Source organism: Falco rusticolus, chromosome 7, assembly GCF_015220075.1.
Source record: "Falco rusticolus isolate bFalRus1 chromosome 7, bFalRus1.pri, whole genome shotgun sequence".
Classification (NCBI taxonomy): domain Eukaryota; kingdom Metazoa; phylum Chordata; class Aves; order Falconiformes; family Falconidae; genus Falco; species Falco rusticolus.
In genome coordinates this window covers 5,278,370-5,296,850 of record NC_051193.1, presented here as the reverse complement: position 1 = coordinate 5,296,850, position 18,481 = coordinate 5,278,370, and the positions used below count along the sequence as shown (strand labels likewise).

General features: G+C 54.1%; 1 protein-coding gene across 1 annotated transcript in view; it reads left to right on the top strand.

The window, feature by feature from the left end:
• The first annotated feature begins 10,013 nt into the window (after nucleotides 1–10,013).
• SMAD6 (SMAD family member 6) overlaps nucleotides 10,014–18,481 on the top strand; it is a 45,957-nt gene continuing 37,489 nt past the window's right edge. The window contains exons 1-3 of the mRNA XM_037395218.1: nucleotides 10,014–11,794; nucleotides 13,928–13,984; nucleotides 15,701–15,778. Of these exons, the coding sequence (XP_037251115.1) occupies nucleotides 10,999–11,794; nucleotides 13,928–13,984; nucleotides 15,701–15,778 (931 nt within the window). The 5' untranslated portion in view covers nucleotides 10,014–10,998. The remainder of the gene's footprint in view (nucleotides 11,795–13,927; nucleotides 13,985–15,700; nucleotides 15,779–18,481) is intronic.

Here is an 18,481-nt window from a genome sequence, read left to right as displayed (position 1 = left end):
GCTACCTTTGGTCCAGGCTCAAAACAGAGAAGACAATATTCTCATTCCCACAATGACTTTCATATCCCCATTTTGAGGCTGCAAGAAATTTGGGGAAGCAGCAGACCAGTGCGTGCTGGCCCCACAGACTTGTCCTGGGACCAGCTTTTGAAGCCTGCCTTTTTTTTTTTTCACTTTCTGCACTCAGTCTCTCCAGCCAATGACTCAGTCACTATTTCTATTCTCTCCCCACTTCTGTTCCTGCTTCTCTAAAGTTTTGGTCAGTGGCAGCAGCTTTAGTTAATGTCTTGTGGCTGCTTCTCTCTGAGTTATTATTGGAGATGCCTACGAAATAACAGTGCTGCTCTTTAAGATGCTACTGCACCACTGCAGAAAATATTTACCAAAGATGTGGTAAGCAGCTCTTTACTGGAGTGACTGGCGTCTGCTCTGAATCGGACCAGACGCCAGTCACTTCAGCAAAGAGCTGCTGCAACAGAACAAATTGCCCAGGGCAGCAGATCTTGGGAAGGGAGAAAAGCCAGCAGCCCAGTCTGTCTGTCTTTGTGTTTTCTAAGGGAGAAAAATTATCTTTTTACAAGCCTGCCCTAGTTGGCTCTGACCAGCTCTTCCCAGAAAATACCATCATAAATAGAAGAGCAAACCATTGCATAAATGGACAGGTTGCCATTTATATCTGACCTTTCTCAGATCTGCTTTGATGTCTTCGTCAACCTATGCTTCCTTCTCGTCCAGCCTCACCGTGTTTTTAGTTCCTGCGTCTAGGAGAGCACCACTGGACACAACAAACCTCAATTAAAATCCATTTTTGACATATACATATACTCCCTCTGCTCTCTGGACCAGCTCCAAATAGAATAATCCTTTTTTTAATCCTGCCCTCCCAGGGAACTTCCAGTTTTGTATTTGCAAATTGTATGGGTAAATAAGGATAAGGATAATTTTTTTTTTTTTTTTTTTTTAAGACACCGGGCTTGGCATATTACGCAGTCTGTTGCTAGATCAGCGTGGTGGCAGCATGCAGCGCTGGACTGTTTTTCTTACTTGGATAGACCCTTTCCAGCTCAAAAATGAGAATTCACCAAAGCCAAGCCAAAAAAAAAAAAAAAAAAAGTAAAGGGCAGTTTCAAAACTAGGTGTTATCTGCCTGGAAAAGGCTCCAGAAAGGCAGACTGTCTCCACAGGCTGCTGAATAAATGCTGATAAAAAGGACAAACTCCTGTGTGTTTGTTATGGGTGGTGTGGTTTTTAGACGTATCCTCTGGTGGACGCGGGCGGTTGTAATTCCCTTCCTATTTGAACAGAGCATCTGTTTTATGTGATATTACTTGACTCGTATAGCCAGACCAGGGCAGCAGGAGTTTAATGGCTAGCCTGCTGTTCTGCCTGCAACTGGGGAAGTAGAGAACCAGGCTGACATAGATGCTATGAGTTTCTGTGAGCCTAGAAATCCCCAAACTGTTCTCATGCAGGCGGATGGCTGGACTCAGCATGTCCCTCTCTCTCCCACAGGAGTCTCAGAGGCTGCACCATCCCTGGACTGGCTGAATGTGACTTCTCCTCCCCATCTACTTCTCCATCTTGCACTGATAACCTCCGCATGCAAGTCCAGGAGCCAATCACTGTGCTCCCACTGCTGCAGGATCTGTTGGAGGGGGGTCGTTCATACTTGACCATGAGGTAGGATGTCCCGGATAAAGCCCTAGATTAAGGCTTAGGAGTCAATGTCTTCGTCCTCTCTACCCACATGCCTAATTTTATTAGATCATCAGTTCAAAAAGACATAAAAAATCACTATCAGTGGCATCAGGAAAGGTTTGCTGGCAGGTAGATCTTCCCCTGGATCAGCAGCTTCATCCCAGAGCACAGAGAGTAGTGCTGCCTGTCGTACATTCCTGTGCCACCCTGATGGCTGGGAGAATCACGTTCTGCAGCCGTCTAGTGAATCTGTAAAGTGGGGGTAGGCCCACAAGATCCTGTTGCTTTGAGGAATTGTAGCTTTGCTTTCCAACCCCACGAAGTCCTCAGAAACCCATGTTCTGAGGAGCAGTGGCCCGATGCCCTCCATGTTCTCTGCAGCACTCGTTGGGTGTGAACAGAAGTTAAGGAACTTCTGTCTCCGTTCTCCTGGACAGAAGGACAGGGTCAGAGCAGTTTTGGGGGATGATAACTGGGGAACATTCTCAGGGGACAGTTGTGTCCCTGTGGGCCATTTGGCCTTTCCTAGATGCTGAGACCAGGTTCTAAGCTGGAACTATCAGCTCTGTTTCACTGAGCACCCAACCAACAAAACGTTGCGAGCAGCAACGTGCACCCACCAGCCAGGGAGCCCCTGCCCAAACCCATTCCTTTCTTTTCCATTTTTCCCCAGCTGAGCACACGGGATTCAGACCGACAACTGCCTGGCACTGCTGCTCACCCAGGAGGTTGGTATCAGGCAAGGGAACACCACTCCCAGGTTTCAGCAGGCTTGCCAGTCCTGTGCCCAGTAGCTATGAGTTGGTTTTGTTGGTTGGGTGCTCAGTGAAACAGAGCTGATAGTTCCAGCTTAGAACCTGGTCTCAGCATCTAGGAAAGGCCAAATGGCCCACAGGGACACAACTGTCCCCTGAGAATGTTCCCCAGTTATCATCCCCCAAAACTGCTCTGACCCTGTCCTTCTGTCCAGGAGAACGGAGACAGAAGTTCCTTAACTTCTGTTCACACCCAACGAGTGCTGCAGAGAACATGGAGGGCATCGGGCCACTGCTCCTCAGAACATGGGTTTCTGAGGACTTCGTGGGGTTGGAAAGCAAAGCTACAATTCCTCAAAGCAACAGGATCTTGTGGGCCTACCCCCACTTTACAGATTCACTAGACGGCTGCAGAACGTGATTCTCCCAGCCATCAGGGTGGCACAGGAATGTACGACAGGCAGCACTACTCTCTGTGCTCTGGGATGAAGCTGCTGATCCAGGGGAAGATCTACCTGCCAGCAAACCTTTCCTGATGCCACTGATAGTGATTTTTTATGTCTTTTTGAACTGATGATCTAATAAAATTAGGCATGTGGGTAGAGAGGACGAAGACATTGACACCTAAGCCTTAATCTAGGTGAGGACCCAGGGCAGCTCCTGTGGCCCAGCACAGTCCCATTCAGGTAGAGAAGCTTTTCAGTCCTGGACTTTCACATGCGCTCTGTTCCCTTCTCTAGCATAGACGCTGCCCATTACCTCGGGCAAACCACTTTCCCCTGGACCAGCAAAGGTAATTAGATCTCTGTGTCCCACTGGACTCTGTGGGAGCCGGGTACTGATGTGCCTCTGAGAGCCTTCCCCATGGCAGCCCTTCCAGACAAGTGCACGGGGATGTTAACAAGTTAATGAACATTGCATGGGATCGAGGGGGAGAGCCTGAGGAGGTGGTACAGGGACGCTCTGGAGGTCTGAGAGCTGGGTTTGATTAGGCAGCAGGAACCGGCTGATAAAGCAGATCTCATCCAATTTGAGACTCTGCCTGGCTGGCCAGGGGACGGGCTCGTGTGGGAGACAGCGGTGCGCATTGCTGATGCTGCCCACGCTCAGGAAATGTATTGGCTGCTGGAGGAGGAATAAAAGTTATTGACATGAAATTTGCTGAACCTCAGAAGAAGTTTGGCTTGGGTTTGGTTCAAGTCCGACGGCTTCTCCTTTTTCCCTGGCTGGTTTGTGCCTGCCTGGTTGGACCTGCTGCACGCCTGAGCCGCAGCCACGCGCGGGCGGCCAGCAGAAAGCTGGATGGGCTGCCGGCAGCACGCACTTGCCGATTGCCTTCCCCAGAACGCCGGTGAAGGGAAACCCACCACGCTTCATGGAGCTCTTCATCCTTTGCGGTGTCCAGATTGCTGAGGTTACGCTGGATTTGTTGAAGGTGTCTGTCTGAGGCTGCTCGGAGAGAAGTGGTCTTCTCAGCTGGGATTTTCAGCACCATTCTCCTGTCTTTACAGGAGAAGATGTTCCTCCTGCTCCGTGTTTCACCATGTGCCCTATGGCTGACACAAGACCCAAGGTGTCCCTTTGGCTTGTTCTCCCATTGGAAGAATTGCATTTCAGCCTAGAGGAAACAGCAGGTGCTTATGGTTTGGAAATCATAAGAGGTCTGTGTTCGTTGCTGCGTTATTTGCTACTGTGTCTTCTCTGTGGATTGGATCCCGTGGGAAGCTGCACCCCACAGCTCTTTCTGCTTCAGCATCCTTTGCTCTCGCTGAGGCTGGCAGCAAGTGACTTCAGGCTGTGAAGCCACCACCGGTCCAGCCCAGCCAGCTTCTCCCTGGGAGCAAGACGCACCTTCTGCAATACTCCCAAAAATTTCTCTTTTCACTTCTCGCTGCCTGGTATATGTAATAACGAACTTCATGGCAAGGATACATTTCTTGTTGTTCTGTATTTTTCAGATGAAGAAAGTGTGTGAATATTGTCTCTGGCTGAATGTGAAATGACACCGCAGGGCAGTGGGACTGAATAAGGTCCCCCGGCTGTGTTCGGAGAGAGAGGCAGCACACAACAGATGGAAACACAGCTTTTATTAAGGGGAAAAATCCACCTTTCTCTGCTGTGGAAGTTGGCATTAGGTTTGGATGAAGGCAGCCTTTCTGTCCTGCAAACCCAGGACACCAGTGCTTTACTTGGATTGCAGCAGGACTTTACTGGGATGGCTTGAATTTGTTTTCTTACAAAATGCGAGCAGCAGCACAGGGGGATAATCTGCACTCATGGCACTGGCCTGACTTGTGGTTCTGTCCTTGTTCGTCCTAACCCAAACCAGAGAACCTAATACCCCATATCTTACATGGGTCCTTGCATCTCCAGTGTTAAAGTTGGACTCTTTCTCCCTGAATAACTGCTTGATTATTTATACAAATTGGCCGAGATCCATCCGGAAGAGATTTAAAGAAATTGGGCTGCAATTGCCCATAGAGCTGAGTCTCCTCCTGGGATGCAAGAGTCCATGTCCCTACTCCAAGCAAGGAGCTTCTCCTGGCGTGGTGGTCCACCACAGATGGGTGCCATCGCCCACCGGTGAGGATCTTCTGGGAGATGATTTTACTTCTGTGGGTTTGACTAGAAATCCAGGCTTGAGCCCAGGTAACCTTTCCAAGCAGCACTTTGTGGAAACCGGTAGTTTGCTACCAAAAAGGAAAAAAAAAAAAGTTTTGGTTTTGCCCAACTGACGTTTTCTGACACAAGAAATCATGTTGTCAAAAAACTTCCCAACCACTCTGCTGGGAATGTGCTCTTTGCCATCAGTCCCCAAGGCTGGAGTGCCGGGGTGTTGAAATGTTACTACAGCCCTGGAAACTGTGAGTCAGCTTGTCCCCACCCACAGCAGATACTCGTGGGAAGGGCCTTGAAAAGCCTGGAAACTCAGCAGCTCTTGCCTTGTGGAGTTTCCATTAACCCATTAACATTAATTTCAGGTCCAGTGAAATTCGGTATTTGGCGAATTTCTGTTGGATTTTGTCCCTTTTTTCCCCCGCCCCCTTCCTGATTCTGATAAATTTTGGAGGTTATTTGATTTCAACTCATCCCTAAGCAATTTGGCTGCCGTGGCCCCGGTTCACCGCTGGGGCCCCGTGGGACAGGCTGGCCCTGGGCAGCAAACGCAGCACCCACCGTGGTGCCACCGGATCTGGTGGGAACTTGGATGGGGTCACTGGATGATGAAACTTTGATCCCACTTGCAGGAAGGATGCTAGTGAAAACTTCCCTAGTGCAAAACCCTCCTGGCTGTACTGCTGTGTCGGGATGTAAATGCACTGACTTGGGCATCTCCTGGCAGGGATGAGGGTTGTGCAGTGATGTCCCAGCTTTTCTGGGAGAAGACATGCCTTGTTCCCCGTGGGGATGCAGGCAAGGAAGCCGTGTGGGTGCCTGCCACCCCTGCCAGCTGGGCAACCTGCCTGCCCACACCGGCGGTGGCCACAGCGCAGTGACACACACAGCAGAGTTGCCTCAAGCAGGTCAGGGACTGGGTGCGATGAGGCTGTGAGTGTGCAGGCTCCGCCTGCAAGCCCTGCTGCAGTGGGACATGCAAACCCACTTTCGGGGCGCGAGGTTGGCGGGATGGGAGCTGTGCTTCCCGCCGGTGAATCCACCGCACCCAGGCTCAGCTCTACCTTCACACGCGCACAGTTCGGAGCAGTCTGTGCAAACCACTGACCTCAGGCTATCTCAGAGCCATCTGCAAACTGCATTTACTGCCGACTGGAAAACATGTGAAGGTAGCAAATCCCAGGTCTTAACTCAGCGGACGATGATGTGAAAGAACCCTTGCATTCCCCTGACGCATGCCCTCGCCTGTGTCCCAGGAGCGGTGGCAAAGGGTCGCTACGACGTGAGCCTGGAGGAGCCGGGATGGGCTTTGCCATGGCTGTAGCCTACATGGGATGGGGGCACGCACCCAGATGGGGGTGGGGTCACATCCTCGGCATGAAGAGTTTCAAGACGCCAAAGTCTGGGAGCGTGGAGTCCAACGGCTGTGAAATTCTCCATAAAGGAAAATTTTTCAAACATAATTTTTTTTTAACTTTGGATTTATCAAAATGCCTTGTTCTGATTTAACTTTTCCATTTTGAAGACAGTCCAAAGTCCTATCACAGTGTGTTACTGCACAGAATATAACATTTGCAAGAGTAAAATGAAAAGTCGGTTTGAACTGGAAAATCACGGCCATGTCATTAAAACAAAGGAAACGGGACATTCTGATGTTGTCAAAACTTTTTTTTCTCTGGTTCCTTTCAAAATCAGCTTCCAGCAAAACCAGCCTGGTTTTATGAGGCATTTTAGTTCTTGGCAGAGCCCCTCTCCCTGGCGCAGCAGTTTTGTCATGGTTTCTCTGGCGAGGCTCACGCGCTCTGTGCCCCCGTTCCCAGGCGGTGAAAGGGGGGTGCAGTGTTCACTGCCCCTCAGCATTGAGTCAGAGCCGTCCCTGTCTCAACTCCATTTTCGAGGCATTAGAATAACCTACAAATTGAGCTGTTAAAACATTGTTTCAATGGCAATTACTCATTTTCTATTTTAACCTCCGCATCCTTCTCTTTGACCGGAAACGTATAAGATACTAGAGATAAAAAAAAAGCAGAAAATCATGAAACATATAAAAAGACAGAGATACAAAAAAGCAGAATAATCATGAGATTTATTTTTCCTTACCAAAACCTTAGAGCTCAGTGGTCTGTGTCTGCAGGTTTGGGCTCTGCTGATACCTTCGACCATGCTGGCACGGACACAACGGCAGTGCTGGCCCCTGTCCCCCCACCCTAGCTGCAGTTTGGCTTGGGGAAGAGGTTGGTGCCGGTGCCCTCCTGGCCACCCACGGTCCTCCTGGGCCCAAGAGGATTTGGCTTTATATACTACCTGGGAGATCCATGTCAGATAAGACTGGCAGGCTTTCAAAAGCTTCTCTTCAGCTTTTGTGCCAAGATCTATAGGATGTGTTCCAGAGCATCTCCCAGGAATGTTTGTTGTTATGACAGGCAAAAAAAAAGAAGAAAAAAAAAAAAGAGGGGGGGAAAAAAGGCAGTGAAAGAGCACATTGCTGTTAATTACTAGAAATCCTTTAATAACCAACATTACTATAAATTATATGTGCATTATGACAAGTACAATTGAGCGCTCTGTTTGTCTTGCCCATGTTAACAGCATGGAACAATGTGCTGTTGTTGCAAGAGCTGACATGGATGGCACTGGGTGAAACCAGGACTTCTCCATCGCATACCTGTGCCCACAGAGACCGGCGGCCACCCCGCGTCCCATGAAAGCTCCATTGTTCTTTCTGCCATATAGCACGCACCATGATTGTATAGCGTTGGATAAGCAGTAATACGTTGCTTGCTGAAATGACCTATCCTTAGTTTAAACAGTGCTATATTTAAGATTTATATATATTTAAATGTTGGTAATTGCACATTGGTGACTTACTATAATTTGGATGACAGTTTGTAAATACGATATTGGGAAGAAAAGCATCAGCTGCATTTAGGGAGGTAAATTTTGGGGTCATGCAGGACAGGCCGGTTGATGTGGATTTTAAACAAGCGTTGGAACCTCTCTGGAGCAGCCAGGGGATGGGCAGGGATCCTACCTGGGTCCAACATCCAGGAAATCCCGATTTCTGCTTCCACATCTGAAGCTGAATCTTTTTTGTAGCCTTTCCATGCCTTTTAACTTCTCTTTATTCCCTAACGTGAAGACAGGCTAATAGCATTTACCTACCACAGTGGGATGCTGGCTGACTGTTGTAAATAGCTCTAAACCGTGAGATAGGTGTAAAATGTCGCAGCTGTGCAGGTTGGTAAGAGCGCTGGGCTTTAGCCCAGAGGTCATGGGACATTATTTCCACACGAAGCGAGTTGGTACCCCAATACCATCATCTGGTTTTATGCCCGGTTTGGTTTCGACATAGGGAGGGAGCTGGTGGGAGGGCAGTGCTGCACGGGACCATCAAGCCCCCATCCGCAGCAGTTAGGAAACCCGATGGCAGAGGCAGCAGGTCCCTTAAAGGATTTGTATCATTTTTCACATTGCATTTTTAACAAGGCAAAGCGCACATTTCCTAAAACCACCCCCAAAAAGGTGGGTTTGTTGTTGTTTTTTTAGGTGGGCAGGGGACAAGGAGCTTTGCCCTTGCTCCTGCAGGTCAGTAGGGGCAGAAGGCACCTGGAAGGCAAAACCCTCATTTACGTATTGTAATGATGTTGGTGCAAACCTCAGTGGCACACACGTATCGATTTTAAATGGAGCATTTTTTTTAATCCCTTACGTTAAGCTGATGCACGCAAGTTGTATTTGCCATAAAAAGCTGGACTGACTTAACCAAATGGATTTGTATTTAATTTCTTAGGTGCGTTAGTGCCGGTCTGGGGAAATGTGAATGTAAGCCTTCCGTGATGGCAAGAGCTAACCAAAGATGCCAAGAGAAAAGGTATGGACATTCAGGTTGGCTGCGATTTGCAGGTTGAAATATTTTTATGGTGGTGGTTTTGGTGTTGGGGTTTTTTGGTGTTTGGTTTTCCCTTTTTTTCCCTTTTCCCTAGCTGGTCAGCTGCTGGGAAATCAATTGCCACGGTGTGGTTTCGCTCGCCAGAGCTTAAGTTCCACGGCCGGTTCGCAGCGGATGCCCCCGGCAGCAGGTTCCCGGCACTGGATGCGCTGAGGCCGGGCCCCCCGCGGCCCGCGGTGCCTGCGCGGGGCGGAGCGAAGCCCGGAGCCCCCATAACGGGGCCGGCCGCAGTAGCCGCTTCGTGCCGAGCGTGTCCCTGCCACGGGCAGCGGCTGGTGCGCCCGGGGACCGGCCGCGCGGGGGAGCGGGGTCAGCGGGAATCGCCATTTTAGCCGGTTTTAGTTATTTTTTAGTATTTTTTCGAGGCGGGAGGGGTGTCCCTGTCCCTACACGCAGCTCCCCAGCAGCACCCTCCCTCCGCCGCCGTGCCAACCGGGCCGTGCGGGGCGGGACACGGCGCCGCGCCGCCTCCACGCACCCCCCCGCACCTCCCACGGGGCCGCCGCTCCCCGCCGGCCTGGGCCCCCGCGGCGGCGGGCGCAGAGACCCAGTGGAACGCGGCCGCCGGCGCCCGCGGAATGTCTTTCATTCACGGGCACGCCGCGCCGCGCTGAGGAGAGGGGGGGCGGTGCCGGCGCCGTGCCCGGACCAATGAGCGGCGTCGAGGCAGGGCGTCACGCGGAGGCGGACCAATGGGCGCCCGCCGGGCCTGAACTTTTGCCACGGCGGACAAGTTGATACATCGCGGGGGTGTGTCCCGCCGCCGCGGCTCCGGCGGGGGGAGCGGCCTTAACCCCTGCGCTGCCGCCGCGCCGCCATGACCTACTTTCCCGCGGGGCGGCCGCGGCGGGGCGGGGGTCCCCCCCCGGCCCTTCCCTTTCCCCTTCCCGGTCCCCGCGGGGCCACCCGCCCGCTGGAAGCCTGGGGAGGAGGATGGCGGGGCGGCGGCGGGGGGGGGGGGGGGGTCCGGGTCCGCGTGTGTGTTTGTGTGCGTGTGTGTGGCGGCGGCGGCGGGGTGCGTGTCCCTTTAAGGGTTGGGAAACTTGAGCCGGTGTTTGCGCAACGCCCGGTGCCGCGCGGAGCCGCCAAAGTGTCTAGACTGGCACATGATGGGCGGCAGCCAATCGCGCCGCCGCTCGCGAGGGGCCCTGCGCGCGCGCCCCGGCCACACAAAAGCCAGCGAGGGCGGGCGGGCGCGGAGGCGGCGGCGGCCCCGGCAGCCGCGCGCAGGGCAGCGCGGGGACCCGGCGGCGGCGGGAGCGGAGCAGCGGAGCGGAGCGCCCCGACCGCGGGACGGGCCGCGCCCCGGGGATGCGCACCGCGCACGTGCCGGCACCGGCCTGCGCTGCGCTGCGGGCGTCCTGCCCTGCCGCCGCTCGCCGGCTTCTCTCTCCGTCTCTTCGTTTTTCTTAATTTTTATTTCCTTCTTTTCCACTCCCTCGCTCTTCAAATTTGGATTTTTTCCCCCGGTTTTTCAATTTTAATTTCTTTTTTTAAACTATTTTTGGCCGAAAGGAATCGCCTTACCTCCGCCCGCGGCCCCGGCGCCGCTTGCCCGCCGGGCGGCACCCCCCGCCCCTCTCCGCGTACGGTGGAGCCGCCGAGGGGCGCAGCCGAGCGCTGCCCCGGGCCCCCCCCGCACCGCGCCTCCGCCGCTCCCCTCCCGGCCCCGCGTTGGCAGCCGATGTAGGGCCCGGCGCGGCGCGCCCGAGCCCCAGCGCCGCCACGGGAGCGGCCCCGCACCGCCGCGGGCGTCGGCGCAGCCCTCGCGGCCCCGTCTATGCCCGCGCCGCGCCGCCTGCCCGGTGCGGCCCCGCCGCGGGCCGTCGGCGAGTGGCTGGGCAGGGCGGCGGGGAAGCGGGCGAGCGGCGGCGGGCGTGAGATGAGATAAAGCCGGCGGCGGAGCGAGGAGCCCCGCGGAGGAGGGCGCGGGGGGGCGGCGGCGGAGAGCGACGCGACCCCCGGCCGCCCGCGTGTCGTATGTTCAGGTCCAAACGCTCAGGGCTGGTGCGGCGACTTTGGAGGAGCCGCGTCATTCCGGACCGGGACGGCGGAGATGGGAGCGCCAGGAGCGGCCACGACCTCGGAGCCACCGGCAGCTGCAAAATCCCGGAGAAGAACCCCTCGGCGGAGATCCGCGCGGTAGCGCGCAGCCTGCTGCGGGAGGCGGAGGAGCGGCGCGGCGGGGCGGCGGGCGAGGCGGCGCCCGGCGGGGACCCCATGGCGGAGCGGCGCGGGGCCCGGCTCCGCGCTCCGCCGCGGCGGGACGGCGCCGAGGGGGCGACCCCGCGGCGGGCGCGGGAGAGCGACGGCCGGACGGTGACCTGCTGCCTCTTCAAGGAGCGGGAGCCGGGCGGCCCCCAGCCCGCCGCCGCCGCCCTGGCCGCCCGTGGCCCCGACGGCGCGACCGACGGCGGCTCCCCGGAGCGGCGGGGCCGGGAGGCGCGGTCGCGGCTGGTGCTGCTGGAGCAGGAGCTGAAGGCCGTCACCTACTCGCTGCTGAAGCGGCTGAAGGAGCGCTCGCTGGACAGCCTGCTGGAGGCGGTGGAGTCCCGCGGGGGCATGCCCAGCGGCTGCGTGCTGGTGGCCCGCACCGAGCTGCGCCTGGGGGGCCAGGCGGCCCCCCCACACCTGCTCCTGGGCAAACTCTTCCGCTGGCCCGACCTGCAGCATCCCGCCGAGCTGAAGCCCCTCTGCGAGTGCCAGAGCTTCGGCGTCGCCGACGGACCCACTGTCTGCTGCAACCCCTACCACTTCAGCCGCCTCTGTGGGCCAGGTGAGGAGCTGGGCGGTGGGGGCTTTCCACCCCACCCCCACCCCCGTCCCAATTCGGGACATCGAGGCTTCAAGGCTCAGCCCATCCGCACCCCCGAGGGCAGGCGGGATGCCCGGCCGGGATGCGCCTTGGCGTTGGTGTGGGGTCCCCGGCCTGGCATCCCCACCGGCACCGGCTCCCCCTTGTGCTTAAAAACCCCTTTGCCCCCCTGCCCGCGCGGGTCCTCCCAGCCTCGGGGTGCCGGGGGCGGTTTGCGGCTGCCAGCCTGGCCGGCTGCGCTGGGCAACCGGGCATGGCCACCGGGGCTGCGGGGATGCTCGCCGAGCGCCGGACCAGCCGGGCAGCCCAGGCATTTCTGGGTGATGGCTCATGGGTTTTTATACCGTGGCCAGAGGGATCCCGGAGGACACCAGCCTCCTGCTGACGGTCCCTTTCCTGACAAGAGCTTCGGTTATTTTATGGTTTTTTGCAATCCGGGAGCCTGCCATGCGTTGCAGTACTTATTTGAGAGAAACTTGTAGGCTGGGCGTGCTTCCCCTGAAGGTAGCTAGAGGCTAGCAGCAGGTTTTTTGCTTCAGTCGGAGGTGATGTGCATTTGTTGGGACTGCGCATTTATTTTAGAAACTGGCGAAGCCTCCGTGTCGCTTTCCCGCAGTGGTGGCTGTTTTCCCAGCGGTGAGTGGCCACCAGCCCTGTGCGGGCATTGCGGAGAGCAGCACTTTGATCGAGGGGCTCCTTAGCGTTTGCGTAGCAGGTGACTGTGCCCGGACCCCACCAGGCACTGGGGACGGTGGCAGGAGCCCGAGGAGAGGGCCTTGATGCCCTTTTCCGCAAGGGTTTGCCAGGCTCCCTGCAGAGACCATGCACATTCAGCTCTGCCACCCAGTTCACAGTGGGGTGACGCGGCCGAGCCCAGTGAAAACGCCTCTCGCTGCCTGGGAGGCGTCCCCTGCGGCGGCAGGTCTGGCTCTGGCATGGGACCAGCCAGACATCCCGAGACATCGGCGCTGTTAAGTTTTTATTTTCAGACTCTTAAGCGCCCTGCAAGGAGAGCATCTTGTTGCTTGGCAGCTTGCTTGGTTAGGGGAGATGAGCAACCTTTTCTTAGCAGCAGTAAGTGACCCAAGGCCATCCCAGGGCAGGCACACAGGGGATGCTGAGGTTGTTCTTCAGGAGCTAACCCAAGCGGGGATGGAGTCGGTGGGCCCAGTACCTTGTGTTCGGATCTGTGTGGGAACCGAGGAGCACACCCTTGTTTCGGTAGCGTGGGGTCAACGTGATGCCGTTTGTTTTCAGTGCGGTCTCTCACTGGAGTGGGTGCCCCGTGCTGGATGCTGTGATAGAGCCCAGCTGGCTGGGTGCCTCTCAATTTTAGCAAGTTATAATTCAAGAAACGCATCACTACTGTAATTTAGAAGGAACTCCCCCCCTTCCCCTTTGAACAGCGCACAGAGGTGATGGCAGACCTCTGTCAGCCTTTCGTGTGGTCTGGGCTCTTCCAAGGACAGCCAGAGCTAGTTAGCTGACCTGATTTAGTAAGGACTTGCTTCACTTTCAGTGCATGACTGCTGATGTGCTGCTGCTCGCAGCCCAGCGCTTGGGGAGCTTTGCTGAGCGAAGGTCGGGGGAGCGGGATCAGCCGCTCCTGCACCCAGGGGCTTCTTGGGATGGACCAGGGTTACTTTGGTGGCTGAGGCCAACCTGGCCGCTGGCAGCAGGCTGCATGTGCCGAGAGAGGAGTGTCCTTTTCAGCACCTGACAGCCTTTTGCAGTCCTTGTAATGTAGTCGTGTGTGTTTGAGCCATGGTTGGACGGTTGTCTCCCAGCGCGGATGAGGAAAGCATCGCTCTTTGGGAGCCGTGCTCCAGTTTGTGTGCTTCAGGGTGGTGGGTGCGGGGCAGGGGGGGACGGGGAGAACTGCAGCCTTTCCTGTGGTGAAGCCCACTTTGAAAGACCAGGGTGGAACCCCCAGTCTTGAAAGAGTAGGAAAACTCTTGGTCTTGAGTTGCTTCCAAGCGGGTTTTCTTCCATTGGGCGTTTGTAACCTTGGGAGGTTCCTACCCAGAAAGCGAAAGCATGAGGGTTGGGTTGATAAGCCAAACACAGCACTAACGTAAAGTTTTGTTTTTCCAGAGTCTCCACCGCCTCCCTACTCTCGGCTGTCTCCTAATGATGAGCAAAAGCCACTGGGTACGTGTTTTCTCTCTTTTGATCTCCTGGCAGCTCTTTCATGGCGCAGTCCTGGTGTTGGTTCTAAGACAACCCTACGTGGCATGTCAGGCAAAAGCCAACAAGTCGGGATTTTATGGCTGCTCATTATTTCTGAGCAAGCATCAGCTGATGGGTTTTAAGAAGTAAATGGATGTCAGTTTATCATACCAAATTACCATGTAGGCACATGCATATTTTCCAAAATAATATGAAGCGCTATTTTTAATGAAGGCATAATGAAAGGTTACCAGACGTCATGTTTTGTCTGTGTGTGTAATCTGCGGGATGATGGAGTGGAGGGGGAGTGGGAGCTCCTGGGTGCCATTTCCATAAAGCCCTGCCTGTGCTGCGCCACGGGGGAACCGGCTATTACCCTTCCTCTGCGTATTAAAATGAGATGTAAACTCTTTGAACGTCGGCACTATATAATTTCAGAGTGATGTTTTGCTTTTCCTGGTGAATTATAAAAGCTTTTTTAAGAAAAGCCTAGCAAAAGCGGCTTGGGTGGGTAGGCTGGGTGTGAAGCAAAAGCCGCTGGAGAGCCTGGAAAATGCAGCCTGGGGTCTTGGTCCTGCGTGGTGCGCACTGCCTTGGGGACCTTTTGAATTGGCATCGCTGCATCCTGACCGTCCTTTCTCAGTGCCCGCTGCTTGCTCAAGTAAATGGGGAGCAAAGATGTGGGAGGGAAGGGAGGAATCCCGTGTCCCTTTTGGGTTTCTTGCTGGGACCGGTGCAGCTGTGGCCGCATCTGGAGCGTGGGATTTCTCTCTTCGTCCCATAGTCGGTGGCTGTGATTCACTGGGCGGGTAGTGACGGAGGCGAGCCGCTCTTGCTCCCCGTCGGGCAGCGACAGGGAGGAGGCTGGCGGGGTTTGCCAGGGCGATAGGAGCAGGACAGTGTGCCTGCCTGTCCCACCCAGCCCCGAGGGACGGCGGGAGCTGCCCCGTGCCAAAGGTGAGTCCCTGCCCTGCCAGGCCTGGGAGCTGCCGGTGACCTGCCCACAACCTGCCATTTTTTTCCCATTTTTTGGGTGTTTGTTTTTTGGGGTTTTTTTTGTTTGGTGTGGAGGCAGAAAAAAGGAGTTGTCCCTCCCTGTGCTCCCCCTTCTGAGTTAATTCCCTTCAGAAACTGCTTGTGTTGCAGGGAGAGATGATAGTGGGTGACACGTGACTTTATTAAAACAACAGCCAGGGATTGAAATTTGCTTCACTGGCTTGTTTGATTGGAAAAATAATAGTTAATCTGTGAGCAAACAGTTGAGCACTTAATTAGAGGCGTGTAAGCAAGAGAGAATAACAAAGACTCTTAACTTGTTAAAACAAAGTTTCCTTCGCTTCAGCAAAGAGGAAGGAAGGAAGGAAGCAAGAATAAACAGCTTCAAGAATTTTAATGGTGATAATTAAGTATAGTAACTGTGAGTTGTTTAGAGGCTTAATGTAACTTTATCCAGTAAGCACCAAGTTCCTACTTGTTTGATCAACTTAACTGCAGTTATTTTTGTGGTCGAAGCAATTCAAACTTTGCATTTGCGTGGTAGAGGTACAAAGTTAATCGTTGCTTTCTGGCCCAGTGGAGAGTTTCTCTTGGGGAGATGATGGGGAAACTGAAGAGCCACAGATGCTCACATAGTGCTTGCAAATGCAGGAAAACTAAAAATGCTCTTTTTTTTTTCTTTTTCCTTTCTTTCCCCCCCAGATCTATCAGATTCCACGTTGTCTTACACTGAAACAGAGGCTACAAACTCGCCCAATGTCACGCCTGGAGACTTCTCAGGTTGGCAGATGTTTGTGCCTTCGTGCACGCGTGGTCTGTGCTGGGGAGCTTGTGTGGGGCAGGACAGCAGGAGGAGATGGCGGCGGCTGCTGCTGCTGGTGGTTTATATTCTTGGTGGAAAAAGAAGGGGGCGGGGGGGTGGGGGAAGCGCAATTTTGAGTTGATTGTTCCGAGGCGCATGTGTTCCACGTGTCGTGATAAGATGGTGTTTATGGGATGAGTGTGCTGGGACAAGTGGAAAGGTTTGGGAGGTGGCCACGGGGCCACACGTGTCCCCTGTGGAAGCCACCTAGACCTCTCCCGAGCCCCAGGGCTGTGGGCTGGCACGAGGTTGGGCTCTGTGCCGTCACTGTTTTCATGGCAGGAGCAGTGAGGCCATGTCGAACGATGACTGCTTTGTGGTGGTTCTTGCTGAGTCTGTCTGGCTTGTGTTACCTGTTGGGTCCTGGCCCTACAGTGCAAACCCTGCTTTCATGAGTAGGGCTCCCAGCTACGATGCCATTGAAGCTCCTGAACAAAGCTTTGCTTAATTAGGTCCTGGTTTTTGCACTGCCCCACCCCTGCAGCCTTTCATTCATTTAATGGTGCTGTGTAAGGCCCTGGGTGGTTTTACCCACGAGCAGGTGGAGAGTTGGGGCTTCCATTTGCTCTGGCTGCCGTGATGGTTTCTCATCTTTCTCCTCTGATGCTGCATCCCAGGCTGGGGGCTGAATGGTGTGTCGGGCAGGAGGGACCTGTCTGTGGGACCAGGTTTAATTTCCATATAAGAAATGACATGGTTAACGGTGTGAGAGCCAAGATGAAGACAGATAAACCTTCGTCCTGCTGAAGCCCCGTGTGCCTCCTTGGGTGGTTGGGCTGGGCTCTGTGGTAGAGCAGGACTCTGGCACCTCTGTGCCCAGGTGCTGGATTGCTGAGCATGTGGATGGGCTTTGCTGCTCTCTGGGGGATGCTGCAAGGTGACAGCAGTGGAGGGGACCCTTAGGGTGCTGGTCCTCCGGGTCCTAAACCAGTCCCAACCCCACAGCATTTTAAGGGGCATTTAAACAGCACGGCACCACAGTGTCAAGGGATGCTGGCATGTTTCCCTTCGGGGATTTTTTCCTACTTCTCCTTTAAGGTTCTCCTGCTGTGGCTGGTTTTGCCACGGTGCTGCCGCGTGCCGAATGCAGCGTGCCGGCCCGCCTTGCTTTTGTTGTGCTGCCAAGTGTCCATAGCAGGGGAACAATTGATAGCCAGGAGTTGGATCATTCAGGGTTGTGCTCTAATAAATATGTGTTCAGTTCCTAACAAACATTCCTCAGGCTGGATATGCGTCCGTAAAGCTCCCCATGCCCATGGCTTTTATCGTAACTTGATAATTGCCGTTAATTATGGCAGCCGAGTTTGAAAACCACGGTTCCTGAGGATGTAGTGGTTCAGCTCCTCTCGCAGCGGAGCCCTTTATGGGACATCTGGTAGATTTTCTGGACTAGAAGAGATTTTTAACTTTTACTTGAACAATATAACAATAACATGTGACCGAGATTGTACTGAAATCGGATACCTCCTCTCCCCCTGCGTAGTTTCCAACGGTGTAACTTTTAATAAGAGTCTGGGGCTGTGTGATTTATTTTTCCCCAGTGCTCACGATAGCTGAAAGAGGATAAGAGCTTCACTGAAGTTAACCCATACTTGTCATCACAGGGAAGTAAAAGGAGAAAAAGCACTTAGACTCTAGTCTATCTGCCATATTTCAGTTTGTTTATTCTCCATTTCAACTTATTTAATAGGTCTGCTTGAAATGTAGGCCTGTGTAAAGGATACACAAAGCACGTGGGCTTCCCTGCCTTCCCTTGTGCGTACCGGAGGAGCTCAGTGTGCATTTAACTCCTGTTCCAAAAATAAGTACATTTTGGATCTAGCATCAAGCCACTACTATTTATTGCTTCAGCTTTGATCATCAAAAAGGCTTTTCCTACTAAACCCACGAAATTCAATTTTGGATAACAAAGAGAACCATTCTTCTACTGTTACTCTTTACTTGATGAGCTTCTAAACAGGAAGTTTTAGCATGAAGTCAGAAGATAATCTCTGTTGTACGTATACATCTAAAAAAACCCACAGCCACCCTCTTTTTGAAGTGTAGACCTTCTCATGGCTATAGTACTGCTCTTAAAAATAGCAAGAAGTCTTCAATGAACTAGCAGGCTTGCTATAAAATTTGGAGGAACAGTCAATGCTAACTGGAAGCACAAGTTGTGCATAGTTGTGCAGATGAGACCTTCTGTGGGAACTGGATCGATGGATGGTGCTGCAGAGTCCTCTTCAGCTGAGGTTCAGAGCGTTTGGGTCACGAAAGGAAGCTCACTGTCCAAGGATTGGTGTCCAGCCACAGTGTTTCCCTCGGACTGGGGATGCCTCCGATGTCTCGGTGAGGTACAGTGGCTTGGGAAGATCTGGGTTGGTGGCAAAGGCACCTGGAGGTGTTTGATCCCGAAGTTTCCATCTTCTGAGTTGAAGCAGTGTCACATTCAGGCTCGCAGGAGTACGAGTTCCTCGTTGGGGTTTTTTTCTGCAGCTGTGCACACTTGGGGAGCAGAGGTGAAGAAAACCTGCCATTTCGGGAGTTGTATCTTGAGCCCTGTTGCTTCCCCTGGCTGGAGTTGTGCCAGAGCCTTGGCCAGTGTTGGCGTCCCCACGGCTCCCCCGGCCGGAGCTGGG